The 12,129-nt window shown below is 41.6% G+C and overlaps 1 protein-coding gene across 18 annotated transcripts in view; it reads right to left on the bottom strand.

Annotated features, from left to right (window-relative positions):
* mbnl1 (muscleblind-like splicing regulator 1) overlaps window positions 1–12,129 on the bottom strand; it is an 80,914-nt gene that overhangs the window by 7,308 nt on the left and 61,477 nt on the right. For 7 of the 18 annotated variants that reach the window (XM_061840311.1, XM_061840312.1, XM_061840313.1 and 4 more), the window contains 7 exons: window positions 10,420–10,659; window positions 8,095–8,148; window positions 6,974–7,127; window positions 4,570–4,605; window positions 2,508–2,599; window positions 2,203–2,247; window positions 1,510–1,581 (listed from right to left, as the gene is read on the bottom strand). In XM_061840311.1, the coding sequence (XP_061696295.1) occupies window positions 1,525–1,581; window positions 2,203–2,247; window positions 2,508–2,599; window positions 4,570–4,605; window positions 6,974–7,127; window positions 8,095–8,148; window positions 10,420–10,659 (678 nt within the window). In that variant the 3' untranslated portion in view covers window positions 1,510–1,524. The remainder of the gene's footprint in view (window positions 1–1,509; window positions 1,582–2,202; window positions 2,248–2,507; window positions 2,600–4,569; window positions 4,606–6,973; window positions 7,128–8,094; window positions 8,149–10,419; window positions 10,660–12,129) is intronic. The other 11 variants (XM_061840318.1, XM_061840320.1, XM_061840319.1 and 8 more) reach the window with 11 other exon arrangements.

Below are 12,129 nucleotides of genomic sequence, written 5' to 3'. Positions count from 1 at the left end.
TGAGAACAATGCATATTTAAAAAAAAATAAGTAAAATCTGTCGCAGAGAGGTTTAAAGATCGAGGTTAACGTGTGGCCGCAATATGCTTTCTTGTACGGAGGAGACGACTTCCTGTCCTAATTTTTTTCCCCAAGTCATAGTTAATGAATGGGAGTTTGTGTAAAACTATTTAAATATTGGTATTTGTATTGAAAAAATCTGAGTGGGTCCATCACTATGTGGGATTTATTCCTGATTGAGAACAGATCCAGCAACGAAGTATTTTTTATGCATCCAGACTTTTATACACTTTCAAACTTTTCCATGTAAATTTTGACGACTTACTCACCAGATACGTGTGTATATCCACTCGTCCAAGACAAGCGGAAGCGAATTATCTGTCCAATTTCTTATCGCCGAAAACATCGACATTGGCAATAAATACAGGTAATCTATGCCAAGTGTCTCTCATTTTTCCACGTACCTTCGTTTATTATCACCTTCTAAGGTTTAACGTATTGGGCAAAACTGTGGATGTCGTGGTATAAGACATATTTTCGTTTGGTCTCAACGGAGTTAACTTGCAACAATGCTTTGTTTGACCGATGTCACGTGTTTTTATGACGTAGGTGCACGAGCTCTATTTACATTCATAAAAGAGAGCTGTACATTTTTTGTGTTCAACTAAACAGGCTCAGATTTCACATTGACTAAGTAGTTACTGAGTAAACTGGGATTACATCGTCATTAGATGATGACATATACATTTTGATATTTTTTCCATTGTAAAATCTTAAACTGCTCAAAGTTTCAGTAATTCTTTCTGCCTCGACACACCCAAATAATCAAGAAAATGGTGAAAAAGAGTTCAATGTTTCATTTCCATTATTTATTACTGTGTAGTTCTCAATCTTTTCACATTTTTGGCTATCTTCAAACATGTACCGTAATTCCCGGCCTACAGAGTGCACCTGGTCATAAGCCTCACCCAGTCCATTTGTAAAGGAAATATCATTTGGTACATACTGTACATAGGCTGCAACGGTGAAAAAGCCACAAGTGCCCACATTGAAACAAGATAATTACAAAGAAATATGGTACAGAGAGTTTAACGCTCGCCGCGCTAACAGGGCCAGGAAAAAAACAAAACAAAACAAACGTACTGGTAAAAATCACTGCACAACACGGCAGTAACATGCTCGCGCAGCAGGGCTGGACCAGTAAAAGTGACTTCCTCGGCACATATATTCGGTCTCACTTTTACCTTTTCCGCTTGAGTCCCCCCTTGCCGCCGTAACAAAAAAAATTCACAAATTAGGCAATGACCGGATAAACCGCACGGTTGAAAGTGTGTGAAAAAAGTCACATTTTATAGACTGGAAATTACGGTACATTGTATTTAGAAACAAACATCTGACTTTAATATACAGGGTCTTCACATTTTTGGTTCATCCTGAAATGTCCTCAAAATTAATATCCCTAACTTTTTCAGAGTAGTTTATGTGTGACGGATTGAAATAGAGACTCACTGTTCTTAGGAGGAACTACATTTGAGTCAAGTACTTGTGACTACTCAGATGATCTGCAGATATTATTGGAATCTGAGGAAAGGCAGAAAGCAGACACATGATTCAACTGAGAGCGATTCAAACAAAAATAATCTACAGTCAGCGTAGCCATGTACACACAGATTAACAGCGTCCTGTCACTTTTAAGGGAAGTTCTCAGGTGGGAAAACAAACAAACAAAGAGAGATGACAAAATAGAAAAACTATTAGTCTGCACAAGTGAGAATTAGCACATCTGGACAGTGTGAAGAAAGGGAGTGCATGATTATTATTATTATTATTATTGAGGCAGCGAAGGGACAGTGAGTTGGCTCCCCCCATGCAGATCTAAGTCCTCCATGTTGTTGACCTGCACACTTCAACAGAAGAATGCACAAAACTGGCTCCTCATCCTCACCCATGTCTAAATACAAGACTTTTGACTGAAACATGTCCGTCACAGTACTCAAGACTGTTGGGTTGGAACATGGTAAAGCTGCGATTTACGTGCTGGAAGCAGCGGCGGAAAAATTCAAAATAAAAAAAAAATGTAAAAGAAGGAAAAAAAAAGCCAAGCACCAAAGGGCACAGATAGCAGCTGTTGCACGAGCTGTGCAAATGGTGAATGTGAGGAGGAGGTTAAAAAAAACCCAAAAAAAACTACCTCATACATACCAATTGCATGTATTCGTTGGTAGTCAACTTTGATAAGGAAGAGTCCTCAAAATAGGAAAGGACAAAAATGGGAGTTACAACGAGGTCAGACATTCAAATGCAACACAATTTTCTTTCTCAGGAAGGAAAGATGAGAATTCCTAACAAACACATTGGAAAGTTGGACTCTCGTGTAGGCCAACAAGAGGGAGTACCACCTATTTTGCAACCCCCCCCCCCCAGTCGCTGTGAATCACGAGCATCACTAGATCGTCCGAGTGCAGTGAGGAGACAGAGAGAGCGAGAGAGGCGGTTGAGGTGCAAACCTGATTGGTGGAGGCAGTTGCGAAGGGAACGCTTGTGGCAGATGTGGTGGCTGCAGACACAGTGACTGGGGTACCACCGTGCATCATTGGAACTTTTTTGGAGGGGAGAATCATGTAAGCAAAAATACACACAGGAAACGCACACAGACAACACAAGGGGAAGACAAAAGAGTGCTGGACAGGAAGTTCGAGGGATTCAATTTAACACAGTCCCTTTTGTTTCTCTGCAGACAACCATGAAAGTGTGTTGTAAAGTATTAGAAGTGAACTAGAGCAGTGATTCTCAATCAATTTCACTTAATTGGTCTGAAAATGATGTATTTAGTGTATCTATGCCTCTATAGTGACGGAACAATTAAATGCTCTTCTATTAGATGACAGAAGGTGGTAACCTGTTCACCTATTCACCTGTTGCTACTGTATGAATAAATCAGAATATTATATTCTAATAACTTTGTGTTCAACTAAAAAGTTCATTATCAGAGATCATTGTTACATTGCTGCATGTTGTTGCTGTCAGGCAGAATCTACATAAAAATTGGTATTAGTCATCCATCCATTTTCTTAGCCGCTTATCCTCATAAAGGTCACAGGAGTGCTGGAGCCTATCCCAGCTGTCAACAGGCAGGAGGCGGGGTCCACCCCGAACTGGTTGTCAGCCAATCGCAGGGCACATGAAGACAAACAGTCGTACTCAACAATCCCACCTAGGGGCAATTTAGAGTGTCCAATTAATGTTGCATGTTTTGGGATGTAGGAAGAAACTGGAGTGCCCGGAGGAAAGACACGCAGGCACAGGGAGAAAATGCAAACTCCACACAGGCGGCGCCGGGATTTGAACCCCGGTCTTCAGAACTGTGAGGCCAACGCTTTCCAGCCGACCCACCGTGCCGCCCCTAATAATCATGTTAAATCAAAACTAAATTTGTCCCCCCTAAGACGAAATAATCGCTAATGTAGCACATCATCACTGATCAAAATGTTGTGGAAACATAACTGTCGCCAGCTGTGCACATCAACTTATGCACTAGCCCTGAGCCCCGACATAAAGAAACACAATGAGCTCCCTAAACAGTGCAACAGACATATATTATTCTGCAGACAATCTTACTTCCATGTCTCACAGACGTCATTCGGCAACAATGCATTGGACTATCATTTTTTAACAAAACAGGTTGACTCAAATATACTGTATCTACGTTTTCACTCTTTGTTGTCTAAAAAGTGCTAAAAAGAGCATGTGGGGACAGACAAATACTGTAGTATCAATTTGTAAAAAACAAAACATATAAATAACCGTATTTGGAAACATGGAGGTTCTACCAGACAGCGACAGTTTTGTTGGGTAGTGTGCCATGTGATTTTTATCATGTAAAATAAAGGTTGAGTAACAATGTTCTAGATACTGTTGGTGCAAGGAAAATTGGGAAAAACACCAAAAAATTGAATAGAATTTTTGCTGACAAAGAACTCTTGTAAGTTTGAGGTTCAAATTTGTTGTCAACTTGTATTAAATATAACTCAGTCAAATTAACCTACACTGTTTTAAACTAAAACGAAACAAATAATTTTTGCTTTGACGCCATTCAAAAATTAGACACAAATCCTACAGCTGCTTTGTGTGGAAAATAATTAGAGTTTCAATATATGTAAAAACAATAACTAGTAATACTTAGGAATAAAGTCATTTTGGCAGAAGTGTGAAGGGGGCATGTTTAAATGGTTCCCCGTCTGTGTTTAATGGCTTTAAAATGTTCTTCATGTTAAGGCACTCGAAAGTGAGACCAGCCAGAAGCAAGGTTGACAACAAGCATGAGAGGGTGAGATTCAAGCAACACAGAGAAAACGGCAAAATAAAATATCAAATGAACTTTATCCAATGAATACAGATGAATGACAGGTAAAACACAACATTGGAATATTTCTCTTTGACAGCAGCTCAGTTTGCCACATTTAACTAGCAAACACTATAAACTCAGGCTAAAGTGGTTACATTTTTGAGCCGCATGCGAGCCACAGACAGGAAGTCACATAGAACTGAAGAAGGAGAACTGGAACCTACCAACGCCGGCTGCAGGGGTCATGCACAATATTGAGCCTGCCCATCATGCAGTGCAACAGGAAGTGGATTGGATAGGGGGGGAGAGAAATCAAAACAGCCCGTCACAAGGTTCGTTAGAGTGAGGGGGGGTGTGGGGTTGGGTGGGGTGGGGGTGGGGGGAGGAAGATAAGGTGGGCGAAGGTTAATATCTCTTGGTCAGTCATGTTTTCAAGCATGGTGCATGTACTGTACCAGTAAATATGGAACATCTGAGAATTATGAATACATTTTTCAACACAGGCTAGAAGAAGGGTGAACGTGTACAGAAGCCCGACGCTGCAGTCTGTTAGATTACCATTAGATGTCGTCATGTCATCAGCTCCACCAAAAGCCCCAGCCATTGAATATGAGTGACCCCTTGGTGAGTTTCTACTAAGTCGTGAAAACGTATCAAGTTGCCTTGTTTCTACCAAGCAGGAGGGACAGTTGGCTTCAGGTCATGTGCTACATTTTTATATTACAAACCCCAATTCCAACGATGTTGAGCCTTCTGTTAAATATCTTTTTCCAAATTATATTCAATGGAATACACAATACATTTGATTGTTTGAGGATGTTCAAACTGCTGAAAATGTTGTCTTTTTGGGGGGAAATATTCTCTCATTTTGAATTTGATGGTCTGCAACACATTCCCAAAACGCCGGGACAGGGACAACAAGATTAGGAAAGGTGATGAATAGTAAAAAAGTCATTTGGAAAATTCCACATGGACTAACATTTTTAAAGATGTCCTCTAAACATTTGAAGCCACGCGTCCAACTGTCCAATTACTGAGTACTTTTTACACAAATGTTTTTGTTTCAATGCTACTCAACGCAAGCAGGTTGTCAAGCAGTTTGCGGGGTGGTGAAACTAGTTTTCATGAGCAGCTGACCGCTAATAATTAGTTTTTCTGTGATTCAAAATTGTAGTCACAGGTGAACGACTCCCTTGTTGTACATTATCTTTCAAAACAAAAATGACGTTCCTAGGTACAAAGTGAGATCCAGCTGACAGATGATTCGCAAATGGAGCAATTTTATTTCCCGGTTCAATTACAGTTGGGGAAATCCAGTGGTTTGCATTAACAATGTATCCAATAGGTCATATAATATGTACTCTATCTTGACAATGTGACGTTAAATCTTCTCTCATTTAACAGTGTTTTGAGAAGATTTTTATTGACAATTAGGAATTTTCAGGGGCGCTGCCATTTTCGCGGGTCACATGACCTCCGTGGGCGTATGTTGTCGTGTTACGTGCCGTTCCAAACGCTCGATTACATGGGACACCATTTATGCCCAGTGCTGATTTCTCAGATTTATCCTCATCTGATGAAGAAATAGCAGTATCGGTTCATCGGGAAGACGGAGGAATACTTCCATACATAGTGGCGGAGCCGTGAGCTCGCTCCACCGCTCGGCTGTAAATAATAATATTCGGATGGTTCTTAAGGCGGAATGACGCGGAGTCTGACGAGCTCATTCCGCCGCTCAGCGGCATTATTTACAGCCACAGGTTCAAATTTGTATGGAAGTATTGCTCCGTCTTCCCGATCAACCGATACTGCTATTTCTTCATCAGATGAGGATAAATCCGAAAGATCAGCGCTGGGCATAAATGGTGTCCCGTGTAATCGAGCGTTTGGAACGGCACGTCACATACGCACGCCCACGTAGGTCATGTGACTCGCGAAAATGGCAGCGCCCCTGAAAATTCGTAATTGTCGATAAAGATCTTCTCAAAACACTATTAAATGAGAGAGGATTGAACATCACATTGTCAAAATAGAGTACATATTACATGACCTATTGGATACGTTGTTAATGTAAACCACTGGTTTTCCCCTTTAAACAGTTTTCTTCATCATGCTATTCACATGATGAGACAATACATAATAAATGATCAACAGTTGAGATAGAAGAAGGTAAAATTAAGTTGACTTGTATAGGTTGTAGTACATTTCAAGTTCATTCTCAAATTCTAACCGGAAATCCAATATTCATATATTAGTAAGTAGTGTCCTAGAATAGAAAGATAACTGTGGGTAATGATAGAATGATTCAAATTTATATTTAAATTTTACTGTGGTAAACTGAAGAGAACTTTACTGCTTGGTGGAGACGTAGCATCCCTCATATAAACAGCACCGAAATTTAGTAGGATTGTGACTTCTTCTAAGTGGCCATGCAAAGCGAACAATGAGATATTGAGATTGATCTATCGATTGGTCCTTGTAATGTTCATCCACCCAAAAATAAATAAATCACACGTGTTAGATAGACGGTCAACAATATTATGACCGGGCCATCTGTTCAACTCCAGCCAAGTGGTAGGTGGGTTAGGCCACTCTGGGCATCGTCTGGCTAGCTTGTGGTTTGCATACCTGATGGGAGGAAAGCAGCCTGCTGCTGAAACTGCATGCTGGCCAGGGCCTGTTGGTACTGGAGCATGCTGGTGTTAAACACAGCAGAGGCCCCGTTGGCCTTCTCCAGGGCTGCCCGCTTTGGCAGGGGAGCCATGACACTGGGGGCGATACCCTGCCCAGCCAGATGAAGGGAGGTCAGTGATAGAGAGATAAGTGTGTGGAGGGAAAAAAAAAAGATGAGTTGGAACAAACAAAAGAAAAACAAAACAAAAAAAGGGAACATATGTTAGAAGACATCATAAAAGCAGCATTACAACATCCTTGTGTGTACATCAACAATATGATCATATCATCAGTAGCAAGCAAGCAGCACTGACATGTACTACACAAGCAGGAGCATGGTGCCTACTGGAGCTACTGGCTAAAAAGCAAACATAAAATTATCATCTTCACTTGGAATATTAATTTGGTACTCACAGCTAAACTAAATAGCAACATAAGCAAGCATTAACAATTGAAGAACAACAATACAGCTGCTAACAAGAGGTGGAAGCACAGAGAGAGGGGAGGCTGCACTGCTAGCTCCATGATAAACTGAGGAAGCCGTGTTTAAGTGATGGTTCACTCACAGACTAAAGTCAAACGGTCTCAGGTTCAAAACATCTTTGACGTGAGGCCGCCTCTCAGGTCTGATGGCGTGAACCATCTCTTCCGAATCACCTGTTACGGTGTGATCCCCCCTTGTACGTAATAGCTGTAAGACCTCTTAGCCCCACCTGACGTGCATTAGCGACATATTCATGCACAGTAGATAGCTCCACGACAGTGAACACTTGGACATAAGACATAAAAGCCATGCTACCATTAAAAAGGCTTCCCTAACCCTCACTAGCTTTTTTTTGGTTGAAGACACCACAGGCGATGAATTGAATGCGGCTCCTCCTGTGAATGACCTCGTTTTGAATCCCTCAAGTGCCCAAACCAAACTGGAAGAGCCGCTGTCATTTCATCACACACAATAATGACAGAAGGAAAAAACAGACATTGCACTGAGACAAAGACGACCATATTCGCATTTGTTAAAACACTGCTCTACAACAAAGCCACATGCCAAGCTAAAAGGTGAAAGGTCATAGTACCAGGTCAAAGGTTGCGTCGAGGGGTCGCTTCAGTGATTTGACAGCCGACTGAGTCTTAATTAGCAGGCAGCGAGCACATGATGGCAATGGGCCAATGGGGTTCAAGCGCATTAACATAAACCAGCAAGCAGAGGTGCATCATGGGGGCAGCAGTGCAGTTTGGGTATAGGTGAGAAAAAAAAACAAATAAAAAAACAAATCATTGGAATGCATTTTTACAAGGGGATTACAGGACTAAGGCATGCACAATGTGGATACTAGCTCTATTGCTCAACAGTTACATGATCATCATACTACAAACAGTACTACTAGTCTACATTAGTTAACGTCACACACAAATGGATGGACGTAGCAATGAAAACATTGTTCACTCATTATTTAACGAGGTAAATAATCACGTTAAACAGAATACAGTGAACCCCCGCTAGATCACGGTTCATCAATCGTGCTCTGACTATTTTGATGTTTTTTTTTTTTAATTTTGCTCTTTTGTTTTAATAGGTTTTGTAAAGACATACAGCCAAGCCTGAATCCAACGTTGACACCTTCCGTGTAGTGCCATGTTGTGCCGCAGCATAGCAGGCAACACTGAGCTCTACTTAAGTAGATGAAGCACAATGCACAGCAAGATGAAGAGACTGTTTCCACACACCAGAGATATGCCATTGAGCATTGCTGTATGCTCTGTTTGTTTGTGTTGCTACTCTGTGATTTTTTTCTTCGTTAAAAAAACAAAAGATTTTGTCTTTTTTGCCAGTATGATCTGAAAGCAGCACATGAGGAAAGTGATCTTTAAAAAAATCTCTCTGGCCCCATTTTGATTTAAAAAAAAACCCCACAACTGATTAAAAAAAAAATCTGAGAAATAAGGATCAGTTGTCAATCATTCCAGTGCACTTGCAGGCATACTCATAGCAGGTACACCCCTGCGGCCTTGCGCTGTTACACTGTTACCTTTTTTGTTGAGGTTGAGGGGCTTTGCTGAAACTATGGCGGGATATTCACCTCCAGTTAGCAATAAAAGTTAAAAAGAAGGAATTAGACAGATCCCAGGACAAAGCAAGCGTAAACATATATGCTGTTCTTTAGAGGCTGAGGGGCCACAGACAGCGGAGAGGATTCAAAACGGGCAAGTAAATCGATTTCTTCTTTTAGATATGTAACTGATCGTATAAGGTGGCACGGTGGCGCAACCGTAGTGTGTTGGCCTCTCAGCTCTGATGGCCGCCTGTGTGGAGTTTGCATGGTCTCCCCGTGCCTGCGTGGGTTAAATTTCCCATAGGTGTGATTGTGAGTGCGACTGTTGTCCGTCTCTATGTGCTCTGCGATTGCCTGGCAACCAGCTCAGGGTCTACCCCGCCTCCTGCCCAATGACAGCTGAGATTAGCTCCCTGTGAGGAGAAGCGGCTCAAAAAATGGATGGATGGAACTGATTGTATATTCCAAAAAAACAACATTTCAAACTGATAACATTTTGTGTTGTATTAATACTCCGACGAATACATAGTGCTACCAACTTCGCAGTCGTGTCTAACATTGCCATGTTCTGTCATTGTCATTGTCATTGAGGGGCGTGGCTTTGGTCAGAGACTTGGAGGGGGATTAGTGAAGTGAGGCTACGTTCAAACCTTACGAGCAGTTTTAAAACTTCAAAAAAAGGAGCAGTTGTTTGAAGATGTATACCTACTGTGACATCTATGCTAAATGGAGAAACAAATGAAGCAAGCACGATTTGCCTCTTATTTGGAAAACTGAGTGAGAGTAAGAAGAGCCACTAAGGAAATACTTACATAATAAGTGTTTTAAGTTGAAGTATACTTTAATCTGTTTGTTTAAATGTGCTGTCAGCAGGGGAGTAATTATTTAATATGGTCTTTATGTAGCAAATTTTCACCAATTGCCAGTTGGTCTGGAACAAAACCCCAATGATAAACGGGAGTTCACTGTAGTTCACTGAGAAAGTTTCACTGTCCACATTCTAGACGGAGACATTGCAATCATTTACTTCCAGCTCTCCACCACGTTACGTCAAAAATAGCGTGTAGAAAACAAAACAAACAATAACCAGAAGACAAGTCGCTGTGCTAGTGATGTTGGTAGAAGACAGAACCTAAAGCACAATAAACCTGTTTGTAATGTCATGAGGAAGAGAAGCAATAGATAGAAAGCACAATAAAAGTACTGCAAGAAAGAGAGAAACTATCTTTCTGTTTGTGGGCTAGGATATTATCATATTTTTTTCCCCAAAACCAACATTAGATGAAATTGGATCTCACACACGATAAAACTGTCGACTAGGTGGCCACATTAGACAAAATTGCTCACCATGGCAGCGGCGGCTGAGGCCTGGTTCACCTGGTGTTGGGTGGCCTTAATTTTAGCCTGCAGGTGCGCCGGCGGGTGGAAGTACTTGCACTTCTCGCGGGAGCAACGGCCCTTGATGTAGTCCATACACACGGTGACGGTGTTGTCGTTTGTGTCGATCATGGTGCTGTCTGCGGGGTGGGCAAAGCGACAGTCTTCCTCTCCCCGGGAGCAGTTCCCTCTCTGGTACTCGCGACACACCTAAAGCCAGAAACACAACGGTAAGAATAAAAGGTGACAGCTTTACCTACGAGTTTTTTTTCTTTCCCCGTCTAAGCTCGAAACTAAATTCACTCGTGCAGTAGTCCCCGGAGACAGGAGTGACCCAAATTACCGGTTTTTGTGATATAGATTTGTGATTGTTTTGACTTGTAAGCAAAAACATCTGTGATACATGATTTGGACTTTCTATCGAATAGCATCTGTGTTGTGATGTAATAATCCTTTAAGCAATGAATATTTGAATAAATAGTGAAGCAACACATGTGGACAGATAATACAATCCTTCCATCCATCCATTTTCTTTGCCGCTTATCCTCACAAGGGTCACGGGAGTTCTGGAGCCTATCTCAGGTGTCAATGGGCAGGAGGCGGGGTACACCCCAAACTGGTTGCCAGCCAATCGCAGGGCACATAGAGACAAACAGCCACACTCACAATGTCACCTAGGGGAAATTTAGACTGTCCAATTAATGTTGCATGTTTTGGGGATGTGGGAGGAAACCGGAGTGCCTGGAGGAAACCCACGCAGGCACGGGGAGAACATGCAAACTCCACATAGGCGGGTCTGGGATTGAACCTGGGACCTCAGAACTGTGAGGCGAACGCTTTACCAGCTGAACCACCGTGCCGGCAGATAATACAATAACAATAATAATATTTTCTTTATCCTCTGTAAAGAATAAACATTACTGCAGCTTACTGATGAGCTGAGACCATCCACATGTACAGTAGATCCATATGTCTGATTTATTATGCCCCCAGGTGTCAACACTAGAAGGAGCTACACAATATCCATAAAACTGAACCCCAAAAAAAAGGCAAAAACGTTATATTTAGATTCAATTTACTTACACTTTGGATGTACACAGTTATAGTGCCACTGAAATCTTTTGCTGAAAATGTAAAAAAAAAAATAAAATAAATGGCGGCCCATTTAACCAAGCCCACAGGGGCTATGTGGCTATTAATGGCAGCATCACAAATGAAGCCGAGAAAGGAGCCGTCACCAAGGTGGACGGTGATGGTGGCAGAGTTAAATGGGAGTAAGTTTATCCAACGCAGCAGCATAGCAAGGTAGCCAACCAGCTAGGTAACCACCTTGGCTAGGTTGCCAACAGCCCAGGTAGCCAGCTCGAAAGGAGGCAGCTGGTCCAAGAATTTACAGCAACAACATGTGCAAAAACAATCAAGGTACAATGAGGGATCCTGGTGACAGCAAGCCAATGTTAAAAAAACAAAACAAACAAAAAAAAACACTTTTCCAGTGGCAGCCAACACTCCTTCTAGTTCAAAGGATAGGTTTCAAATCATCAAATTGGATTTTTCTTGGACTATTATTTTGGAATAGAACTGCACAAGGAGTAATCATGTGATTCTGATTCAGAAGGCATTTGTTTATGTTAATACGAATACCAAATGGGGCTTTCGACAGCAAGTCCAGGCCCTCGT

Source organism: Syngnathoides biaculeatus, chromosome 13, assembly GCF_019802595.1.
Source record: "Syngnathoides biaculeatus isolate LvHL_M chromosome 13, ASM1980259v1, whole genome shotgun sequence".
Taxonomy (NCBI): domain Eukaryota; kingdom Metazoa; phylum Chordata; class Actinopteri; order Syngnathiformes; family Syngnathidae; genus Syngnathoides; species Syngnathoides biaculeatus.
The sequence above is the reverse complement of the archived record's forward strand: the minus strand, read 5'-3'. Positions and strand labels throughout refer to the sequence as shown.